Source organism: Python bivittatus, unplaced genomic scaffold (genome assembly GCF_059951505.1).
Source record: "Python bivittatus isolate LINGU-HERP-01145 unplaced genomic scaffold, Pbiv_v1 ctg000320_np1212, whole genome shotgun sequence".
Taxonomy (NCBI): Eukaryota; Metazoa; Chordata; class Lepidosauria; order Squamata; family Pythonidae; genus Python; species Python bivittatus.
This window is the reverse complement of record NW_028277052.1, coordinates 8,486,801-8,505,938: the sequence shown is the minus strand read 5'-3', so window position 1 is coordinate 8,505,938 and position 19,138 is coordinate 8,486,801. Positions and strand designations below refer to the sequence as shown.

General features: G+C 40.5%; 1 protein-coding gene across 2 annotated transcripts in view; it reads right to left on the bottom strand.

Moving 5' to 3' along the window:
- Nucleotides 1-212: 212 nt before the first annotated feature.
- The window catches only part of ARHGAP32 (Rho GTPase activating protein 32), a 152,922-nt gene continuing 133,996 nt past the window's right edge, over nt 213-19,138 (bottom strand). For both annotated transcript variants that reach the window (XM_007425400.4, XM_015887598.3), the window contains 11 exons: nt 15,137-15,239; nt 14,244-14,388; nt 13,556-13,638; nt 11,002-11,109; nt 9,849-9,994; nt 7,769-7,970; nt 7,369-7,514; nt 6,752-6,826; nt 5,392-6,273; nt 3,653-4,638; nt 213-2,613 (listed from right to left, as the gene is read on the bottom strand). In XM_007425400.4, the coding sequence (XP_007425462.1) occupies nt 379-2,613; nt 3,653-4,638; nt 5,392-6,273; nt 6,752-6,826; nt 7,369-7,514; nt 7,769-7,970; nt 9,849-9,994; nt 11,002-11,109; nt 13,556-13,638; nt 14,244-14,388; nt 15,137-15,239 (5,111 nt within the window). In that variant the 3' untranslated portion in view covers nt 213-378. The remainder of the gene's footprint in view (nt 2,614-3,652; nt 4,639-5,391; nt 6,274-6,751; nt 6,827-7,368; nt 7,515-7,768; nt 7,971-9,848; nt 9,995-11,001; nt 11,110-13,555; nt 13,639-14,243; nt 14,389-15,136; nt 15,240-19,138) is intronic.

The window sequence follows — 19,138 nt, the reverse complement described above, 5'->3', positions numbered from 1 at the left end:
ATCATGCATGTGGCTCTGAAGGACAGTGACCGCTAAGGGAAATGCCATGATTTGAAATCTATGGAAACTGAGAATCATTCACAGTACAACCCTGTCTCTTCATCCTTAATTCTGATCTTCCTGGAGACTGGTTGTGTCTTCAAGTTTAACAAAAGCCTGTATGATTGCTGCAACCTACATTTAAACAATGGGATAAAATTATACACTTAGTATATAAAAACTATAAGCGGCATGAGGACTACACAGGCAGAAACTCAGTAGGGCTAATGGAAGGAGTTGCTTTGTGTGTTCGTGTGCATGTTTGTGCATCATTGAAAAAATAAACCAGTCCACTGTCCAGCAGAGGCTGCTTACACTCTATCCCTTCTGCCCCCGAGCTCACTCTGCGTGGATTTCAGTCTCTGGCCTCTGTAGGCAAAGCTCTGTTGGTAGGAATGCTCCTTGGCCCAAAGCTGTGGCGTAAGTCCTATTATGTGGATGAGGAAAGGGAGGTACAAATCCCCCTCCTCCAGCATATCCCCCTCTTTGGTGCTGAGGCATGGTATGGTAATCATCCAAATTATCATACTGGGATACCACAGTTGTAGTACTTTGGCGTTTGCCAAGGGTTTGGTATGGGTAAAGGAGACCAGCGTCCCGCTGTGTGCTCTCAGAGTGCTGGAACCGGAGGCTATGGCTCCGTTCTGGTTTAGGGGGTGGCCCTGCAGGCTGTCCATAATGCTCGCTTTCTTTGTAGCAGTCTCTGGAGTGCTTTTCGGCTGTAGCAGCAGGTAGTCTTGATCGAGCCCGTTCTACATCTGGCCTATCATCTGCCAGCTTCACCTCTTTATGGTTCAGTCTCAATACATCATGGCTAGCTGGGATATATTTTCCACCCGAGTGCTGATACGTCATGGATTCTGTTGGTTCCGACTGGTGGCCCTTTGGTCGGTAATCAGGATAGGGAGGGGCATTTTTAGAATCCAGAGGCTGCCTGTGGGTTACTTCATGTGCAAGGTGCATTCTGTGCTCAACTGAATTACAACCAACGTCGTGCTGTTTTCTGCTCCTGAGACTGCTTTGCTTTTGAGGGAGCAAAGGTCTGTCTGACTGTCCATTCCCATAACTCCCATGGTAATGGGCTCTGTCAACATCAAGTTCTGGTTGGGGTCCATAGTAGCGTTCCTCTCCCTCGGGTGTCCCTCCCTTGCCTGGGTATCTTCCTTCTTTCCCTTCAGCAACGGTGAGGAGTCCAGTTTTCCCAGGATCAGATTTGCTGCGCAAGTGAACAATGTCCATGGCCCGTACCTCATCTTGCAACAAAGGGGCTATGTTGTCATACTGAGACATGACAGGCCCCTTTACTTTCTGACGAGCACGACTCTCTCGGCGGATGGACTGCATGCAGTATTTTTCCATATCTTCCAAATCCCAGGAGACATACATGGGTTTGACATCAGGGGCAGGTGGCACATCCCTACTAATGAAACTATGCTCTTTGCCTGCTAGGTTTCCAGCAAGGCCTCCCCGAGAATATGGTGGTAAGCCAGGACAGCGATAAAGGTTCTTGGTCTGTAACCTTGAGTAGGATGCAAAATCTCTGCCTGGGAGAGGATGGAACTGCCTCGCTCTCATTGTACCATAAGGATCCAAGTCATAAAATCCACCATCTCCTGCAGTGTAACAAGAAGAGCTGGATGAACTTGAGTAAGGGCTGTATCGGTAATGAACCCGGCCATTCTCAAAATAAGGTTGCAACTGAGTGACATGATAATCTGCATGGGACTGATATGGCTTATACTGGAAGAGAGGCCTTGGGCAGTAAAGGGGCTCATCATCAGGAGGCACCTCAGTACGGGATATAGGAACTGATCGGATGGCGGAGGGAGTGGACACGTGCAGTGAATGCACTCTTCGGATGGTGGGATAGGGCGGAGCCTCCTCTGTACAGCTACTGCTCCTCATTGTTGGACTCATAGAAGACAGATATTCGACCCGACTGCGAGGCTTGGAGTAATGAACATACGCGCTCTTTCCTTGACCGGTATATGCATTATATCGGGATCCCACGGAAGGGGGGGTCTCCGACAGAGAAGGATAGCCTGGATGCTGCTCAGACTTGCTGTGAAAAAGGTGGGGCTGGTTATTTTCAGCTCTGTACTGATGAGCCGATGAAGGCTTTGGATGCACACTCCCTGGAGGCTCTGGAAGGCTCTCTGACTTGGAGGGAGTGAAATAGGCAGACTGAAGGGATGCTTGTTTAGACAGGGTAGGTGGTGCCAAAGCATCCTCTGCTGACAGAGGCAACGAGGAAGAAGCCATGAAATTGGCAGGGTTTATAGTATCTGTGCTGTTGGAATGCATGGCTGCTGCAAGTTTACTCTCCATTGTCCTCACAGGTGGTGCTGGAGGCATAAAAGCATATGAAGATTGAACTGGGACAGATTCAGACCTCATCTGTAAAGGTGGAGCCCTGGTATTTTCTCGGGGTTTCTCCAGATGCCCCTGGTGAAACAGAGCCACTGGGGTGGCTGAAGTGCACTGAATTGTAGCACTGGCCTCAGTACCCAAGATGGGGGCAGGCTCAGCTGTTCTAGGCTCCAGCAATTTGTCTGGAGTTGCGTCTCCTTGTACCTGATAGAGGAAAACACATAGATTAGTTACAGTCCCAAAGCAGTTGCTGAGATGAATACAGACTTCACTTACAAACCAAACTAGTTTCTTAACTAGCAACTCAACAGAGCTTTTGCTGAACCCCCGAGGAAGAAGTACAACTTTTGTTGGCAGGTGATTTATTTACAGGCAAGACCTTGTGTATGTAATAAAAATAGGAAGTCAAGCAATTTCTAAGGATTAATTCTTCAAATATGGGATGACCTTATACAAATATAGGCTTATCCAAGTATTCAGCTGTATATTGCCAATAGGAATATACAGCTGAATAGGAAGGAAATGTAATAAAAATAGGAGTCAAAGGATTAATACGTCAAATATGGGATGACCTTATACAAATATAGGCTTTTCCAAGTATTCAGCTGTATATTGCCAATATACAGTACTTTGTATGCCTGTAGGAGGGAGAAAATTAAAATCTGAATTTTTAGCAATGTTCACGTATCCTTCATTAACCATACGGTATGCATTATTTACTACTGTCATGTCATTAATGAAAATGGGACCAAGCAAGGAATGGAATGGTTTAATTCAAAGCAGGTCCCTGTTGAAAAGAACTATAGCTGTTTATTAATAATCTTACTCTAGCTAGCCAATGTGTGGTAGAATAGCACCACCTACTGCTACACTTAACTTTGTGCTACAGGTTGTTATGACAACCCTAAACTTTATCCAAAGAAAACCGAAATGTTCTATGACTACTCCTAGAACATTTCTATCAGAGCATCCTCGCTAACCATCATTTTCTTAGGCAAGATCTGCAACCAAAATCTCAATGTTCCATTTTCTCCTGGGAGCAACTAAGACACTGGAAAAATCTTGACCTGCCTATGCTTGTCTTAAGGAACATCGGCAGAAGAAAAACAATTAATTAAAATAGGAAAGGGAAGCCAAGTAAAAATCAAGTAAACTGAGGCGGGGATAGGGGTAGACGCCCTGAATTATAATGGACAAAGAGGAGGGCAAAGAGAGGGCAACATCTAGACCACTTAGGTTTTACCTGACTGAAGCCACCTGAAACTTTAGTGGGAGGAGTCTGTCCCACAGCTGGCTGGTCTCCTGGTCTCATGGGTGGAACTTGGTGGCTTCCTGCAAGAGCCTGCTGAGCGGCCAGAAGAGCTGCTTCCCCCCATGTGGTGTTGCTGGTGATTGTGGAAGGCTGAGGAGGAACATTCTGCCTGGATATGCCATGATTAGGTTTGGTAGCTGCTGACTGGTTCTTTATCATGCAGGCCAGATCAGTAGGGACAGTTTTCTCCCCAGGAGTTACCGAAGGAAATGGAAGTCTGTCATCCACTTTACAGATGGGAAAATGAAGCTTGTTGGCCTGGATTTGGTTCTTATCCAAAGGGACACAAGCATGAAGGTGAGGACTCTCTACTGGTACCTCTGCTGTAGATGGCTCTGCCTGAACAGATCCTCCAGTACAGGAATGAAGATGACTCTGATCTTCTGATGCAAAAGATTGAATAAGAGGGTGTGTGTCCCCCACTGTACATGGATAGAAGTGGGAGTGGTCCCAGCCCATGTTAGTACCACCATGAAGGTCTTCTGGCATATTATTAGAGAGAGTGGAGTGCTCACGATGTTCAGAAGTGCCAATGTGTAGATGGTTGTTGTCCTCAGACATGCCACTGCTTTGGGGTCCCTGATCTATGGGCAATCCACTTCTTTGATGATCCCCAGGTACAACAATCTGAAAACTGAGCTGGTTCTCTGGCGGAGCAACATAGAACTGAAGCCTTTCAGAAGCAGTGCCAGGATATGGGTGGAACTTTTCTACAGTTCCTCCACTCTCAGTTTTCCCACAGCTGGTACAGTCTGAATGAAAATCTGGTTTCTTCTGGGACTGAACTGAAGCTTGTTGGGCAGATTCAGCCAGGGCCAGAGCCAGAATGCGTGCAGCATTTTTCGGAGGTGGAGGAGGGACAACAGAGACAGAACTGACTGGAACAGAATCCTGGGGGGTGTCAAGGGCAACGGCTCCTAGTGGGAAGAAGAGTAGAAAAAAACAAAACAAAAGAGAATAGTTTACTTTATCCTGTAAGGAGAGTGAGCAATTCCTATAGATTATTATAAAAATAGATTCCTCCAACATTTCACAGTGGCAACTCCTTGGCGTGACAAAGTGCATCTTCTGACATGCATGCAAACAGGATAGCAGTTCGGTGTGAAAAGCGCAAGAGATTGTCTAAAAGTTCCCGTTGCAATCCTAAAGACTAGGCAGTAGATAATGCAGAAAGAAAATGCCATATCGTTTGATGGGATCTTTTGCACAACTTAATCACAGGTTACTTTTGGCCAAAAAGGTCCCTTCTTCAAGTGTAGCCAAATTTATTTATATGGTTAGCTAAAAAATATAAAGTTTATCAAGTAGCATATTGATTTGTAAGGATCGGAAGAAATCATCTCATGTTATGAAAAAAGTGAAAAGATACAGGGCTATATAAAATATTCAGGGAGTTGTGGGGGGTTTTTTGTTTTGTTTTATGTGATACAAGGAGGCTGCAGAGAAGCTTGGGTTCCTTTAATGTTCACTATCAGGACCCAAGCAGCATCTATAGGCTCTGGAAGACACATACTTTTTTTATCATCATCATCATCATCATCATCATCATCATCATCATCATCATCATCATCATCATTACCAGTGTTTCCCGCTCTTTTTAAAGGCGTGCAGAGAAGCGAGAGCTTGTTGCTTGTGAACTTAAAGAAAAAATGGAGGAAAACACACTGTACCTGGCTGTGTCAGTCCAGAAGGTACAGGCTTACTCTGGCTGCTGCTGAGCACAAGTTGCTCCATCTCTTCTTGAAGCTCTGCTTGCTTGGTATCTCCTGTGTTCTGGAGTTGTTGCTGGTGATCTTCACCATGCCTACTTTCATTGCTTTTCAGAGGTGATACCATGAGCTGGGATAGGGACATGCTTGAAGCTTCACTGCTGCTAACATTTTTTTTAGTCCAATCCAGAGGGCCACCGATTCCTGACACTCCTCCAGTAACCACATCTGGCATTTGGCTGGGGACAGCAAAAGAAACGGGTTCTGATATAGTCAGTGGTGGAGATTTGACTGGTTTTCGTCCCATCATGGGGGAATAGGCACAGGCAACCTTCTCAGAGAAAGACTGGGGCTTTGATGGTTTCTCTTCAGCTGGGCTCAAATCTAGAGTGAAGAAGGGACTTGTGTTTTTTTCTTGATAAGGAGAAACTGGTTCTGAGCTTGTGGCACTCCCAGGTGTCTGAGACTGGCTGCCCGAGTCTAGCTCTTTCTTAAAGATGCTTTGCTTGTCCTTGTTATAGTCCACTGACTCCAACAGGGAAGTGCTGCTGTCAAGACACTCAGATTCTGCTTTGGGTGGGCTGCACTGAAAAGACATAGGGTCAAAGTCCAAGCTAGCCACCCCAATTTCAGGCGGGCTCAGGTCAACATCTTCTGCTGACCTTGGAGAAATGAGAGCAGGAACCTGTAGATGTCCCTCATCTCCATCACTTTCTTGGTCATGGGGTAAATTATCATAAGAATTGCAGCGGTTCATGTTCCCCAACAATTCCCCATTAAAAGAAGCTGATAAAGCATCACTGCTTGATCTTGGTCTTCGGGGTCGAAACAGTTTAGATTCACCTAGCAAAAAAGAGAAAAGGCATTAATTAGTACTTTGCCCCATCATGTAAAACAGTCTGTTGCTCTTTGCTTATATGTAAAAAATACACAGATATATTTTCTTCCAAGTCTTTGTAGTTAGAATACATGATGTGCTTAAAGTCTGGTCCCACAAGTTTATGCACCTCCCCACATCCACACTAATATCCTCACAGTTTTGTTTTTCTTGCTAGGACTGGGAAATAACAACGGACTTTTGCAAGGCTTCTGGGCAGATCGTTCCCCCCCGCCCCAAAATTGCACCAAAAAAAAAAAAGCGTTGATAAAAAGTGACTTATTAAGGAGCAAAAAGCACAAGTTTCTTCACCTAATACAGACATGAGCAAACCTCCTTACACTTTTGCAACCAAATTCTTTGTAGACATCTTATTTACTGAAGTATGCATTTGCTGTTCTATAGAAGAAACTCTCAGGATGATGTAAATAAAAGCCAACTTACCATCTATAGCATGTAAAGATGAAAGAGATTCTTCACTTTTGGCAGAGCGCAGGGTTCCACTATCTCCTCGTCCACCTGAACAGTCAAAAACAGAACAGTGGAATATATTTAAAATATGACCACACATCCTCAGAGAAGGAAATTTATTTGTCTAATAGAACATGTTAAATTCTTTATATAGCGGGATTTTCAAAAAGTCTTTAAAACCTTCAGATTACTACATGAATCAAATGAAGTGGAGACTGGTCACAGAAATCCAGCTTTTGGAGCAGCATAATAGACTGAACATGAACATAACAAAGTATGTCTTCAGGCTGCAACAAGAGGAAAACAGTTCCACAAGGGTGCTCTTGGTCCTATGAAGGCTTTTAGCAATAAGCGCTGAGAAACAGGAGCAATGCTCCTCATCTATATATGCTCCATGTCTTTGTGGAACAGGAAAAAATCAGACTTTTCTGAATTACATTCAGAGCAGCAGTCATACCATAATTTATTTTAAAAAATTAATTAAAAAAAAAAACAGGCTGTGCAAGGCAAACCAGAAGCATCCAAGCTCAGCTCTGCAGCAGAGTCACTTGTTTAAACACCTTGCTGTCATGGATACAGGGCACCCTTACCTGCAAGAGCTATTGCCTTCATTTCTGACGGCTCACTTGGGTTGCGCTGCAGCTTCCGTTTGGAGAGAGAAGATGATTTTCCCAGGTTAAAGAAGGAACGCCAGCTGCCCACAGGAGATTTTTTCATCTTACTGGGAGGCCTCTTTCTACAGCAAGAAAGAAACGGCATTGAGAAACCGACTGAATGCTCCATGGTGGCCCCAAAAGAACATTAGCAATTTACATGGGAAAGCTATCAGTGCGCCTCCTTTATATAGGCAAGCAGCATTGATCGGCATATACTGAGAAAGAATGAAGAATATTTCAATTTCAAAGGTGTTCAACTTAAGCATGGAAAAACTGAGTGTAGGACAATACAATCATTCACACACGCACGCGTGCTTAAGAAAAATCCTTCTACCTTTCAGATGGAAAGTCTATGATGGTATGGAACTTTCCCTGCAAAGCAGCAGGTCCTTCTCCTACTTCGATGTACTTGCTGTCTGCCACGGCTGGAGAATTTATCTGAGCCTGAGTCCTTGCCTGGGCCTCCTCTAAGGTAAGCAGCTTTGTGGAGGGGGAGGACACCAGCAAAGATTTAGGCCGTGACAAGGAACTGTGACCTACCACAGAAACACAAGGCAAAACAGAGAGAAAATGATGAGAGGTACGAGCGTGTGAAGGATTTTCCTGGAATAGAGACATCACAGCCCAACATTTCCTTTATTACACTACTTAAGAAGGGAATCTTCTACAATACATTATGTTTTTACCAAGAAGCTCTGGTAGGGAAAAAAATAAAGTTTGGGTTTATATAATAATAGACATTCCATCAAATTATTTTTCCTGCCCTTTAGTGCACAATAGGACTTGGGGCTGGATTTTGGTTCATAGCTTTCTTCTTTACTTGTATAATTTTACCTCTATAAATATTTTAAAGGGCGTCCCAGACAACGGCCTTAGCAAGCTATTTAATTAGTATAAAATGTGTTGCAACATGCTAACCCCCCCCCGAAAAAAGTAGGTGAGTTTTACCTCCAATTTAAATTCAAGAGAGTACATGAATTATATGGTTTAAGACGGTGTGTTGCTTTTAATGCTTAAACATGCAGATTACCTTCTAGCAGAGATGCTGCTTGGGTCTGGATGATGGAAAATGAGTTCCAGAAGAAAAATATTTTAAAAACTCCCATCAGTTTAAACTCACAGGAGAAATTCTACCTCAGTTAACACTTTTTTTACATTTTGAAGACAGTGACTAGCAAGGTCAAGAGGTAGCATCAAACAATGAAGGGATGCTACTTTGTAATGGCAACTCCACTGATATGTTGCGATCGCGCATCATGCCATTCTAGAAAATGTTTGTTGGGTTTTGGCTTAGCATGTTGTATGAATTCAGCCACTATGGCTTTTAATGACTTAATATGTTGTGCTTAGGTTGTTTTTTTTTAAAGTAATGGTTTAAAAAAAACAGTGAATGAGCAGTATGTAAATTCAGTATTAGTCTGCTCTATAGGAAAGGTAGGCATGGTTTAGCATCAACCGAGGTCCTTAAGTTCCTACCGATGTTCTAAAAGGTTTCTTGAATCTCCTATGAACATAGCAACCACAACTGCATACATTATCTGCAGTCTACTTTACAGTAAGGGAGGAATATTCAGATATATCACTCCAGATCTGATGCAAACTCAGAAATAGCTACAGAATTTCTGAGATGGCTTCACTAGATGTTAGTTTGTCCTGACCAACTTGTCAATCCCTTCCCTCTCCCACCTTACCCTACCCGCAGTGTGTTCTGAATGTTACAAGTTCAGTCCATTTAGTAGTGATCTCTATGGAACATCTTCCCGAGAGATACATGAGTTCTTCCCCTCATTCGTCTTCAAAAAGGCTTTAGATGTAATGTTGCTTTATATTTTGAAATTTTGTGACGAGGGGGGAGAAGAATTAATAGGGCTATACTTTAAGTTTTATCATTTATGCTGCTATGTGCCATCTTAGGAAGACTGTTCAGAAAAGTAGCCTAAGTTATTTAAAATATATAGATCTGCTTCAAAGGATATCAGGTAGAAGGCTGGAAAAGTCCTCTGCTAGAATGCTGACAAGTCAGGAAAATATTGGCTGAGCTCTGAGACTACTGATAATTTCACTGCATTCTTTTCCCCAACTTGAAGAATCCGTATTTTACGAGAATGTACATGATGGGGGAACAAAGGCTTGGTACAAAAACCTTTAATAGCAAAATGCTTTTAGAATGAAAGCTCTACAGTTGGAGAGCTCAGCATGGTACATGATTGTTAACAGAGGGACCATTTCCAATGTCAGACATCTGCTGCAGGACACTTGCTAAGCTTCATTAGCCTCCAATGAATACAAGATGGTTGTCTATTAAGTCGCATTTCTCTACTTAGGCAGCCAAGCAGAAAAATGAAAACTTTGACACTGCTCTGCCTATATTTTTAATGTGTGTTTTAGCTTATTTCTGCCTCAGACATACATACCTGCACTCTCTCGAATAACAGAACTTAGTTTGGAGCTGAAAAGGACATCCACGTGATTGAGAATGAATTCCACAACCACTGATTGGATTCGCACTTCCATAAAAGCTGCTGTTCCACTGAAGCAAGCAGATTCTATCTGCTTTGATCTATGGGAAAGAATGAACATTAGCCATCATTCTAGCCAGCACTACCAGTTAATACTGTTGTACACAGGCAAGTCAGCTGGTAGCAGAATGCCTTCCCTTTTTCACAGAAACAAATATTTGCATAGTGGTTGTGGTGTGAAGTCTACACAAACAGCACTGTAGAGACACAAGCCGATAGATTGTGCATTCTCTCTTCCACAGTATAATGCAGGACAGTTACTACATATAAACTCTTCCTCTGCAAATAAGAAGAAAAGTCTCTATCTCTTCCTTGAAAAAGAGGGATAATAATTCATGTGAGTGGGTCCTACCTGCATGAGCATTTATTATCTGTGCCAGTTCACCCTAACAGGGATAAAGTGGAGTCTATCACTGAGCTAATTCCTGGCAAAGCCACAGGTGTAACATCTGACGTGAGCCAAGCTTCTTTCTAGGTAAAAACAGGTAAACCTTATCATTCTGGTTCTCAGAATGAAGCATTTTTGGAAGCCATGGAGTAAGGATCCAACCTGTCCTGCTCTTCCTCACAAATGAGATCACTACCTATCTGGTGCCAATTTCCACAATGAACGTTTCTCCTTTTTTCTTTAAAAAAAAAAAAAAAAGACTGACACAAAGTAAAATATTACAGCCCACCCTCTCTCTCTATAAAAACACTTATATTCACAAAAAGCTTTTTAAAAATGCTCACTACATGGTTTGCTTTGTGTTGGTTCATGACCATAATAACTGATAATTATTGATGATAATCACTGCCTAACCTTGATCACTGTCTTGTGGATAAAACAGGGGGAAAAAATCCTCCTAACCTTTCAGACTGATATAAAAGATACCTTAAATTAGAAGGCGTCTGATAGCATATTTTCTGGCTAACAAATTTTATTAAAAGGCATAAGCTATCATGAGCTACAGCCCACTTCAACAGATGTGATTTAATCTCCTGCAGATTGTTGGCTATCATAGAATAACATGGCTCTCCTCCTACAATGTCTACAATCAACAGATACCTGAGTAAGTTTGGTGCCCAAACAATGGCTAAGTTCTTCGTGTGCATGTTTGTGATGGCACAATATTCAGCCAGGTGAGACAAATGCCTCATAAGGAACTCCAGGGTCCTGGAAAAAAGGCAAGAATTTCAGATAAGTTAGCCTATGATGCTACAGTTTCAAAAGGCAAGTTAAAGGGGATTGGGAAGAATTATCAGCAAAATGAGGTATCCTAAACAGGCTAATATTTCACTTTTTGAAAAATGGCCAGCTCTTTGCTTCCTCGTTGCATCGCAAATGCAAAGGAAGACAAAAAAATATGCCGTGTGGACCAGTATACTGCAAGATATCTCTAGCAGTCAAGCCATCAAAGATTGATATAGGCATTGCTAGATTCCATGACTAGTGACTTGTTTTCTAAATGGCAACTGTCATCTTTGATGACCATTAGAGGGAGCCTCTGCAATAGTATCTAGCTAAAGAGTTGTACATTCTCCCTGGGCAGAAAAAGAGAAAGAACGTCTAATTCAGAGGGTGAAAGCAGCATCAAGAGATTGCATAACTGAACAATAAAAATATAATAGATCTTTGTTAGTAGATTTTGCACACAGGACAGGTATATGGTTCCTTTCAAATAATTCTAGAAGCTAATGATATTTTGCATATCAGTATCTAAGATACTTTAGAACAAAGCAGAGTTAATTTTCCCTGGATTCTGCTCCCTGATTTAGGATTACATCCAATAACTGAGGCTGCATTGGATACCCATGAGTTCCAATGGATCCTTTACAAGTGAATATTTAATATATAACACAATGTAGATTTTTGTTCAATAGTAATAATACGTGGCTAAGATGAAAAACAGAATGATGGTATTTAATGGAGAGGAATTCTGAAATGTATTGTAAAGCAATATTGCTGAGATGTTAAATATAAATAACAGAAAAATAAAGGGAGGGCCATTGTGAAGTAGGGTGCTGGACTAGGAACAGCGAGTTCCAGATTCTAGTCCTCCCTTAAGCACAGAAATCAGCTGGGTGATCCATGGGCCAGTCACTCCCTCTCAGCCCTAAATAACTTCAGGCTCTGCAACAAGCCAGCTTAAAAAACCAAATCTTTTGCTATAAGAACAAGGTGAGTGTGGTGTCAGATCTGCAACTAAGTAGAACAAACCCAAAGAAGAAAAACAAATAACAACAATAAATAAATAAATAAATAAATAAATAAATAAATAAATAAAAATAATGGGACTTTAGTGTCTGTTGATGAACAATAAGACGCTTTCCTGAGTGTGGAGACATAAACACATTCATTTATTACAATATAGCTGGGTAATCCTACTTTTAACAGGATGGACACCCAACCTTTCAGCCCCCTATACTGATAACTCAAATGCTCAAATAATCCTGAGCCTAAGCCATTAAGGTCATGCTTAAGAAAGAACACAGCCACTCCAGATTACTGTTTATTCCAAAAGGTGATGGGTATGTTGGTGATGTGGCAAGGAAAAGAACAATTTCCAGGCCTCCTAATTCTACAAAGTTATAAGAAGCAAAGCAGCTAGTACGGGAGCATGAAATCAGATATATCAACCCTCAGTGTTCTACATGGCCTTCAACATGCCAAAAATTAGCAAGAAATCTTACAAACTTTAGTAAGATCTAATTTTTTCCATCCAAAAGTAGGTTTCATATTCAATTTCTATGACATGCTGAGTTAGACGTCTGATCAAAGGACCAACTTCTCAAGTTTTCTATAACCACACCATGCCCTTCCCTGATTCTGGATACCCACATATGCAGCAAGCAGCAAAACGCTCCAAGCCGGCTAAAAGAAAACCTCTAAATGTTTTCCAGATCTCTAAACCACTTGTCTGACTCACTCCTGCCAGCATTCCCATCTTATCCTTACTGCGGATAGTGCTGAAGTGAGCTGTCCTACTTCTCTGCTGACTATTAAGTACATCTGCAATCCCTGCTAGGACGAACAGATTTATACTCGTCTTTCAATTTGGTGAAGTTTTTAATTTAGAATTCTGCCTGAAGGGCAAGGTAAGAGCCCTATATTTCTTAAAATTTGTTCCCCTTTCACACCCTGGAGTTTTATATTTCTGCAAGGCATGCTGAGCTTTGAACGATGTCTCCACCCCCCACTTCATAGAGTATAAGCACAGATGACACAGATGTGTTATTTGTCTTGTTACTGAGCTAAATAAAGTAGAAGTCAACCTTGTGTCATCATAAATCCTTCAGTGTATGCACTCAGATGCTTAATTTCACATAGGCAAGAAGAAAGGATCCTCAGTAAACCAAACTGAACTGCAAGGTTCCTCTCTTAGAGACTTCATGTAAAATACAGCCTTCTGAGTTGTTTTTTTTTAAAACTTCCTAGTCTAATGCAGAACCTTCACATTCCCTAGCCATTTCTCATCCAAATACTAACCAGGGAAAGTCTGCAGGGGAAATAGGACACAGACTTCCACAAAGTCGCCCAGGATTTTTTTTTTTTTAATAACATAATCATAAGGCTGTGTAAACACAGTCAAAATAATTGTGCAATAACCGTGTATGCAGACCTGTAGTGTGGTGGTGGCAACTGCTGGATGACATCATGGATTTTTACCAGTCGTTCTTCATCAGTAGCAGCAGATACAGCATCCTGGAAAGGAAGGGAAAAACCACAAGCCTGCCTCAGCACAGTGCATATGTTTCTTTTTCCTAAAGCCTTACAGATGAATACGATCAAAATCACAATGCAGAGCAAGAACAAACACCTAGACTGTCCTAGATCATAGGATGTTATGTATTACTTTGCTATTCCAGACCAATTCCAATATGCACCAGCGTATAGGGGATTTTCTCATATTTCTCCCTGGCAAAATAGCTGTGAGATGCCTTGGAGAGTTATTCACTTGTTCAGATTTCTTGAACTTGAATTCAGGTCTCTTAAATCCACACTGGCGTTGTTAACGAAACTTTTGCTCAGAAGTGGAAGCAATTCACTGATCTCACTGCAACTCTAAATAGGCTTAAAGCTTCTTTTCCCCAGAGAAATGCCATCCAAAACATCATATTCCATAATATACTGGAAGAAGAATGAATGGTTTTCTCATATAAATATACAGCAATGATATAGAGGGAATGTGCCGGTTCTTTAAGAATGATTTTGTTTCTCCAAATTATCCATGGAAAACTCTTAAGAAATCACTGAAATGCAATTCACAATGTCCATGCAGTAAGAAAAAAATTCTGTCTTGCTCTTACTGAAAACTTCTCATAGAGCTGATAGGTGAGCAGAGGATTGGGCAGCTCTCGAAAATAGAGCTTGCAGAGTGAACCCACACAGTGTATATCCTGAATATATACATCTTTTGTCAAGTCGGGGATTTGTTCGGAGTCAAATTCGTGTCTGGAGATAAGGAAAGACAGAAGGGGACGAGGGAAAAAAGAGAATATATACAATCAGAAGACCACATGGTTTCCCTTGAAGAAAGATGTAAAAACAATTTAAAACGCATGCCAAATTTGTGTAAATTTATATATTTTTCTAGAAGCTTTCTGAAAAGCAGCTCCAATCATCTTACAGCCAATTAAGTTACTCAGAAAAAAAAATACTAGCTGTAAAGTGGATGAGTCAATTACATACAGTAAATAATTACAAGATGTGTAGTCCATGTCACATAGTCACATTAAGTATTAAATGACAGGTTCCTATTTAGACAAATTACCCATCTGTCAAACCTCAACGCTAAAGATGACTGAGATGAATGAAATAAGGTCAACGAAAGCCACCCACAGCCCATACCAGCCAAAGAAACAAGCATCTTATGAAGATTTTTTGATTTGGTTATCATCCAAACTAACCCCCCCCCCCGCCACAAAACTATAATTATAAAACAATGTACAACCACTGTTTTTGAAACTTGCTTCTACATTACTGGCTCTCCTGCTGAATATTCTAAAGTCAGATAGTAGCTCCAGAGCAACACAACTGCTTTCTGTCTTTACTGATTATGTACTTTTGGTTTTTCAGACAAGAAAAGAATCTTAAAATCCAAAATGCAGCTATGGAGCAAAGGAGAAATCGGTTCTGTCTGCTCTTTAGAAAAAGGAATCTAACAGAGAATGAAATTCAGAAATAACGCACACAATCTTACCGTAACTTTTGGATATTGGATGCAATCCCAGAAAGACGGTATATTCCATCCACAATACCATGTTTTTCAATGAATTCAGTGCAACTCTTGAGGACCTGGGGAACTTAAAGGGAAAAGCAAAAAGTGTTAGTGGACCATCAGATGTTCTCATCAGTATCCTGGCAGATTTGTCCATGCAAGATTCACAGGCTCCCAAAAGACTTCTGCCCAGAAAACAGATTTCTTAAAACTTTTGTTTATCTTGTTTCCTTTTACATCCAAATTGACACCAATACATTTCTAAATGTCACTTCACATAACTAGGTACCATTGGGATTTGTGTCCAAAGTGTAGCTATTACCTTTAGTTATCAGTGCCATTACATGGCAGGGACAGACTCCTAGCCCTTATTAAATCTATTCCTCTCTGTAACTCTTGAATTTCTGGCAACATTCTACAGTCTACCCAACAACCGTTTCTTCAGAGTTCATAAAAATTCAGAGACTACACACACACACACACACACACACACACACAGACATAAAGTTATGCAGTAAGCCATAAAGTAGTTTGCTTTTAGCTTCATAGATTGTACAGATCCAGATACTGAAAACTGTAAACTTTAGATTGTGGTGCATACCTAACCAACTGTGGTTTATCAAGAGGCTATGATTAAACAAACTTAAGCTTAGATGTGATACCTGAACCTAATCTTTCTACTATTTGATCTACAGCATTAAGCAGATGGAATATTTTGACTAGGATAATGGCTAATTGATGATTATTCATCTATTGTCACTCAGCATGTTTCTTTCTTTTCAGGGATAAATATAAACAGGCAGAATGGAGGATTGTCCCTGACTCCTACACTGCATTTGGGAGGCATACTGATAGTCAAGGACAATATTACACATCCCATGGAGAACTGAGCCTCCTGGTGACTACAATGTTTTGCTTAATTCGAGAAGGCAGCTAAATATTGCTCAAGTTCCGCTCCTGGATTTGCTGTTTCTTGACTGGCTGAAGCTAGAAGATCCCAAGGCCTTTGGTTAAAAATAAGAAAATCAGCTTAGGCTGTTGGCCTTTAGTCCATTCACTCTTGACCTAGACAATTTCAGATTATCAAAACCAGACAACAAATTACTCTTAAGTTAATTATTAGAGTTTCTATACATGTAAGGATCTGCATTTGAGCATATTAATAAGGGAACAGAGAGAAGGTAAGCCACAGCTACAATTTCCAGAAGGTAACATCATAAGAAGTTAATCTGTAACTGAAAAAGCAGGAACACAGATTAGGATCAACTGAAAAGCAGGCAGCATTAGCACATATTAACATTCAGACTAGCATACCAACCAGTCCCACAGCAAACCATTCAAAACAACCAATCTACATACTTTTACCCCCCAAAGGAATAAAACAGATTTAATGGCCAACATCAGCACTTTCAGCTGGTGTTTGCTGTTGGTTAAAAAAAAAACAGTACACACATTTAACCCCTGACTGGTATCATTACTAAATAAGTTTGTCAGATGCTTATGAGTGTTTAAAATATATTTTTATGTAAGCTGCCAACTCTCATAAATTGGTAACTGAGAAGAGATACTAAATAGTTCTTAAAGCAAATCCATACATAGCAGGTAGCATTGTCTCAGCTTTCCCAGACTTTTAGGCTCTTACTGAGTTGGAACATTAACAAAAAATTATTAAAAGGGATGTTCAAGAAAAAAGTGTAAACGGAAACCCCAGACAGGCAGAGATAAGTGTTGGGTTATCTAACGGGAGACAGGTTGGTGGACACAACAGGTCTTTGGCCTAATCCAGGAAGGCTTCTCTTGCGATCTTAACTAGTTCACAAAAATCATTGCTTGACTTTTTATAAGTTTGCTTCTCTTTCACTTCAACTTGTGGCAATTACCTTTTTAAATTATGAATTCCAGAAACAATGGTTTGTTACTGTTATTTGTCATGAATTTACTGTACTTTATTTATTTTTTTAAATCAGAGTCTGTGCCCTAGCATTTTTGAGAAAATAGTTGCTCTGCTCACTAGCAGCCCATGTTAGGTATTAGGAACTGCTAAAATGAGAAGATATGAAAAGGGCTACCAAAATCATAAAAATATATAACTTTTAAAAAATCAAAACAATAAGCCCTGCTATCCATCCATTCATCCATTTATTTCCCTCCCTCCTTATTTACTAAGTCTTGAATTCAAGAACCTCAACTTTTCTACCCCAATTCCTAGTGAAACCTTCCCTTAAATATTTGTCTCAAATAAGGCATAGCATAGATTTCAAAACCAAGAAGAAAATCCAAAAACCATAAGCACATCTGTATTTGCAAATGGTTTAATCCATTACTGAATATTTTAAAATAAAAGAGTAAGTTGAAGCTATAAAGATGACTGATGTATGTATTAAGATCTCATTTTTAAAGAGACTGTATGAACACATAAAGCGTTTGGCATTGTCTTCTCTTATTCAGTTAACCCCATTCTCCTCTAGGAAGAAGTTGGGCCCTGCACAAAAATAGCCAGAGCTTCCCAGTGGTCCCCACTATCACCACTGCCACCTCTCTGAATTGCCTTATTGAAGCACTGGGTCACGGAGAACAAGCTCAGCATGTTTCCTCCACATTGGTCTCCTGGAGCGTTCTAGCCTTATAAACAAACAGCACCAGAGAGAGCCATATTTGTCATCATTAAATTTCAGGGGCACCTCACTGTAACATTTAACATCAAGGTAAAAGAGAAAACAATCCCCTCAAAGTAGGGGGCAGGAGAGAGGTAACGGTTGTTCTAATATGGTGTATAGGTCATTTGGCATTTTTTTAAAAGGGGGGGGGACTAAGCTGGCAATGCATTTAATAGTTCTATTTGTCCTCCAGATACCACTGATGTACAATACGTTAATTCTCTCGTCTCCCTGTCAAAATGGATAAGGGGACCTATTTTCACCATACAACTATGCCAGAGAATGGCTAATTCAAAAACCTTTCATCATATGAGGATACAATTAAAATCTTTCACATGAATTAACATCATATCCACCACTGCTTATATTTAAGAAATCTACAGTATAAATGTATCTGCTTACATTTGATTAAACAAATGTACTTATTTCCTGATCACTGATAATTAGTTGGGCACCAGGTGTTGAGCTCAACTCAGGAAACCTTTACCTTAATGGTTCTTTCTATGTATCTGTGGGTGATGGATGTAGGTAATTGTCAGTTTGAGACCACAGTGTTCTTGGTTTCTCATGTTACATTCAGATCCAATACTAGACTGACAGATTGGACTCCATATATTATGAAGAGGGAAGTTGATACTCATGTGAATAGTATACTCGGGATACTACTTTTATGGCTTCTTCTCTTAAACTGGATATGTTGCTCTTCAAACAAAACACCTGATAAAAAAGACTTCTTCATTTTCTAATGCAGTAATGACCCATTCCCCACCCCCCAATCCAAATGCCTTTCAGAATATCCTCACACCTATGCATAAAACTTCTTTTGGAACAAACTCCCTTCACTCAAATATCTGAAGTTGCTCTTTGAACCAACACAACTATGACCTAGTAAATTTGATCTTGATATAAGGCATGTTTCCAAACCACTATGCTTCCTTGTGTATCACTGAGGATTATATAATCATCCTTCAATAATATTTCAAGGATAGCTTTCAAACATTAAAAGCACAATATTCATGAATTAGAAATCTTATCTCACAAATATAATTATTGCTGTTTTTTTATGAAGCAAACATGAAAAGTTTCCACTTTATTAAAAAGTCATGAATACAGTGCTCAAGTTTTAAAATCATAAAAAAAGGTCAGGGGAAAAAACAAGAGAGAGAGAGATGTTACATTTGTTGTAAAAACTGCACTATATGCTCCTTTTGTACTACATGTGGATCTGTCAAGCCCAGAACAAGTTCTGCCAGATGTCACCACCTATCATGGGACTACTCAGAAAACTAGCTACTGAGGGGACATTTCCTAATTAGATGAAATGGAA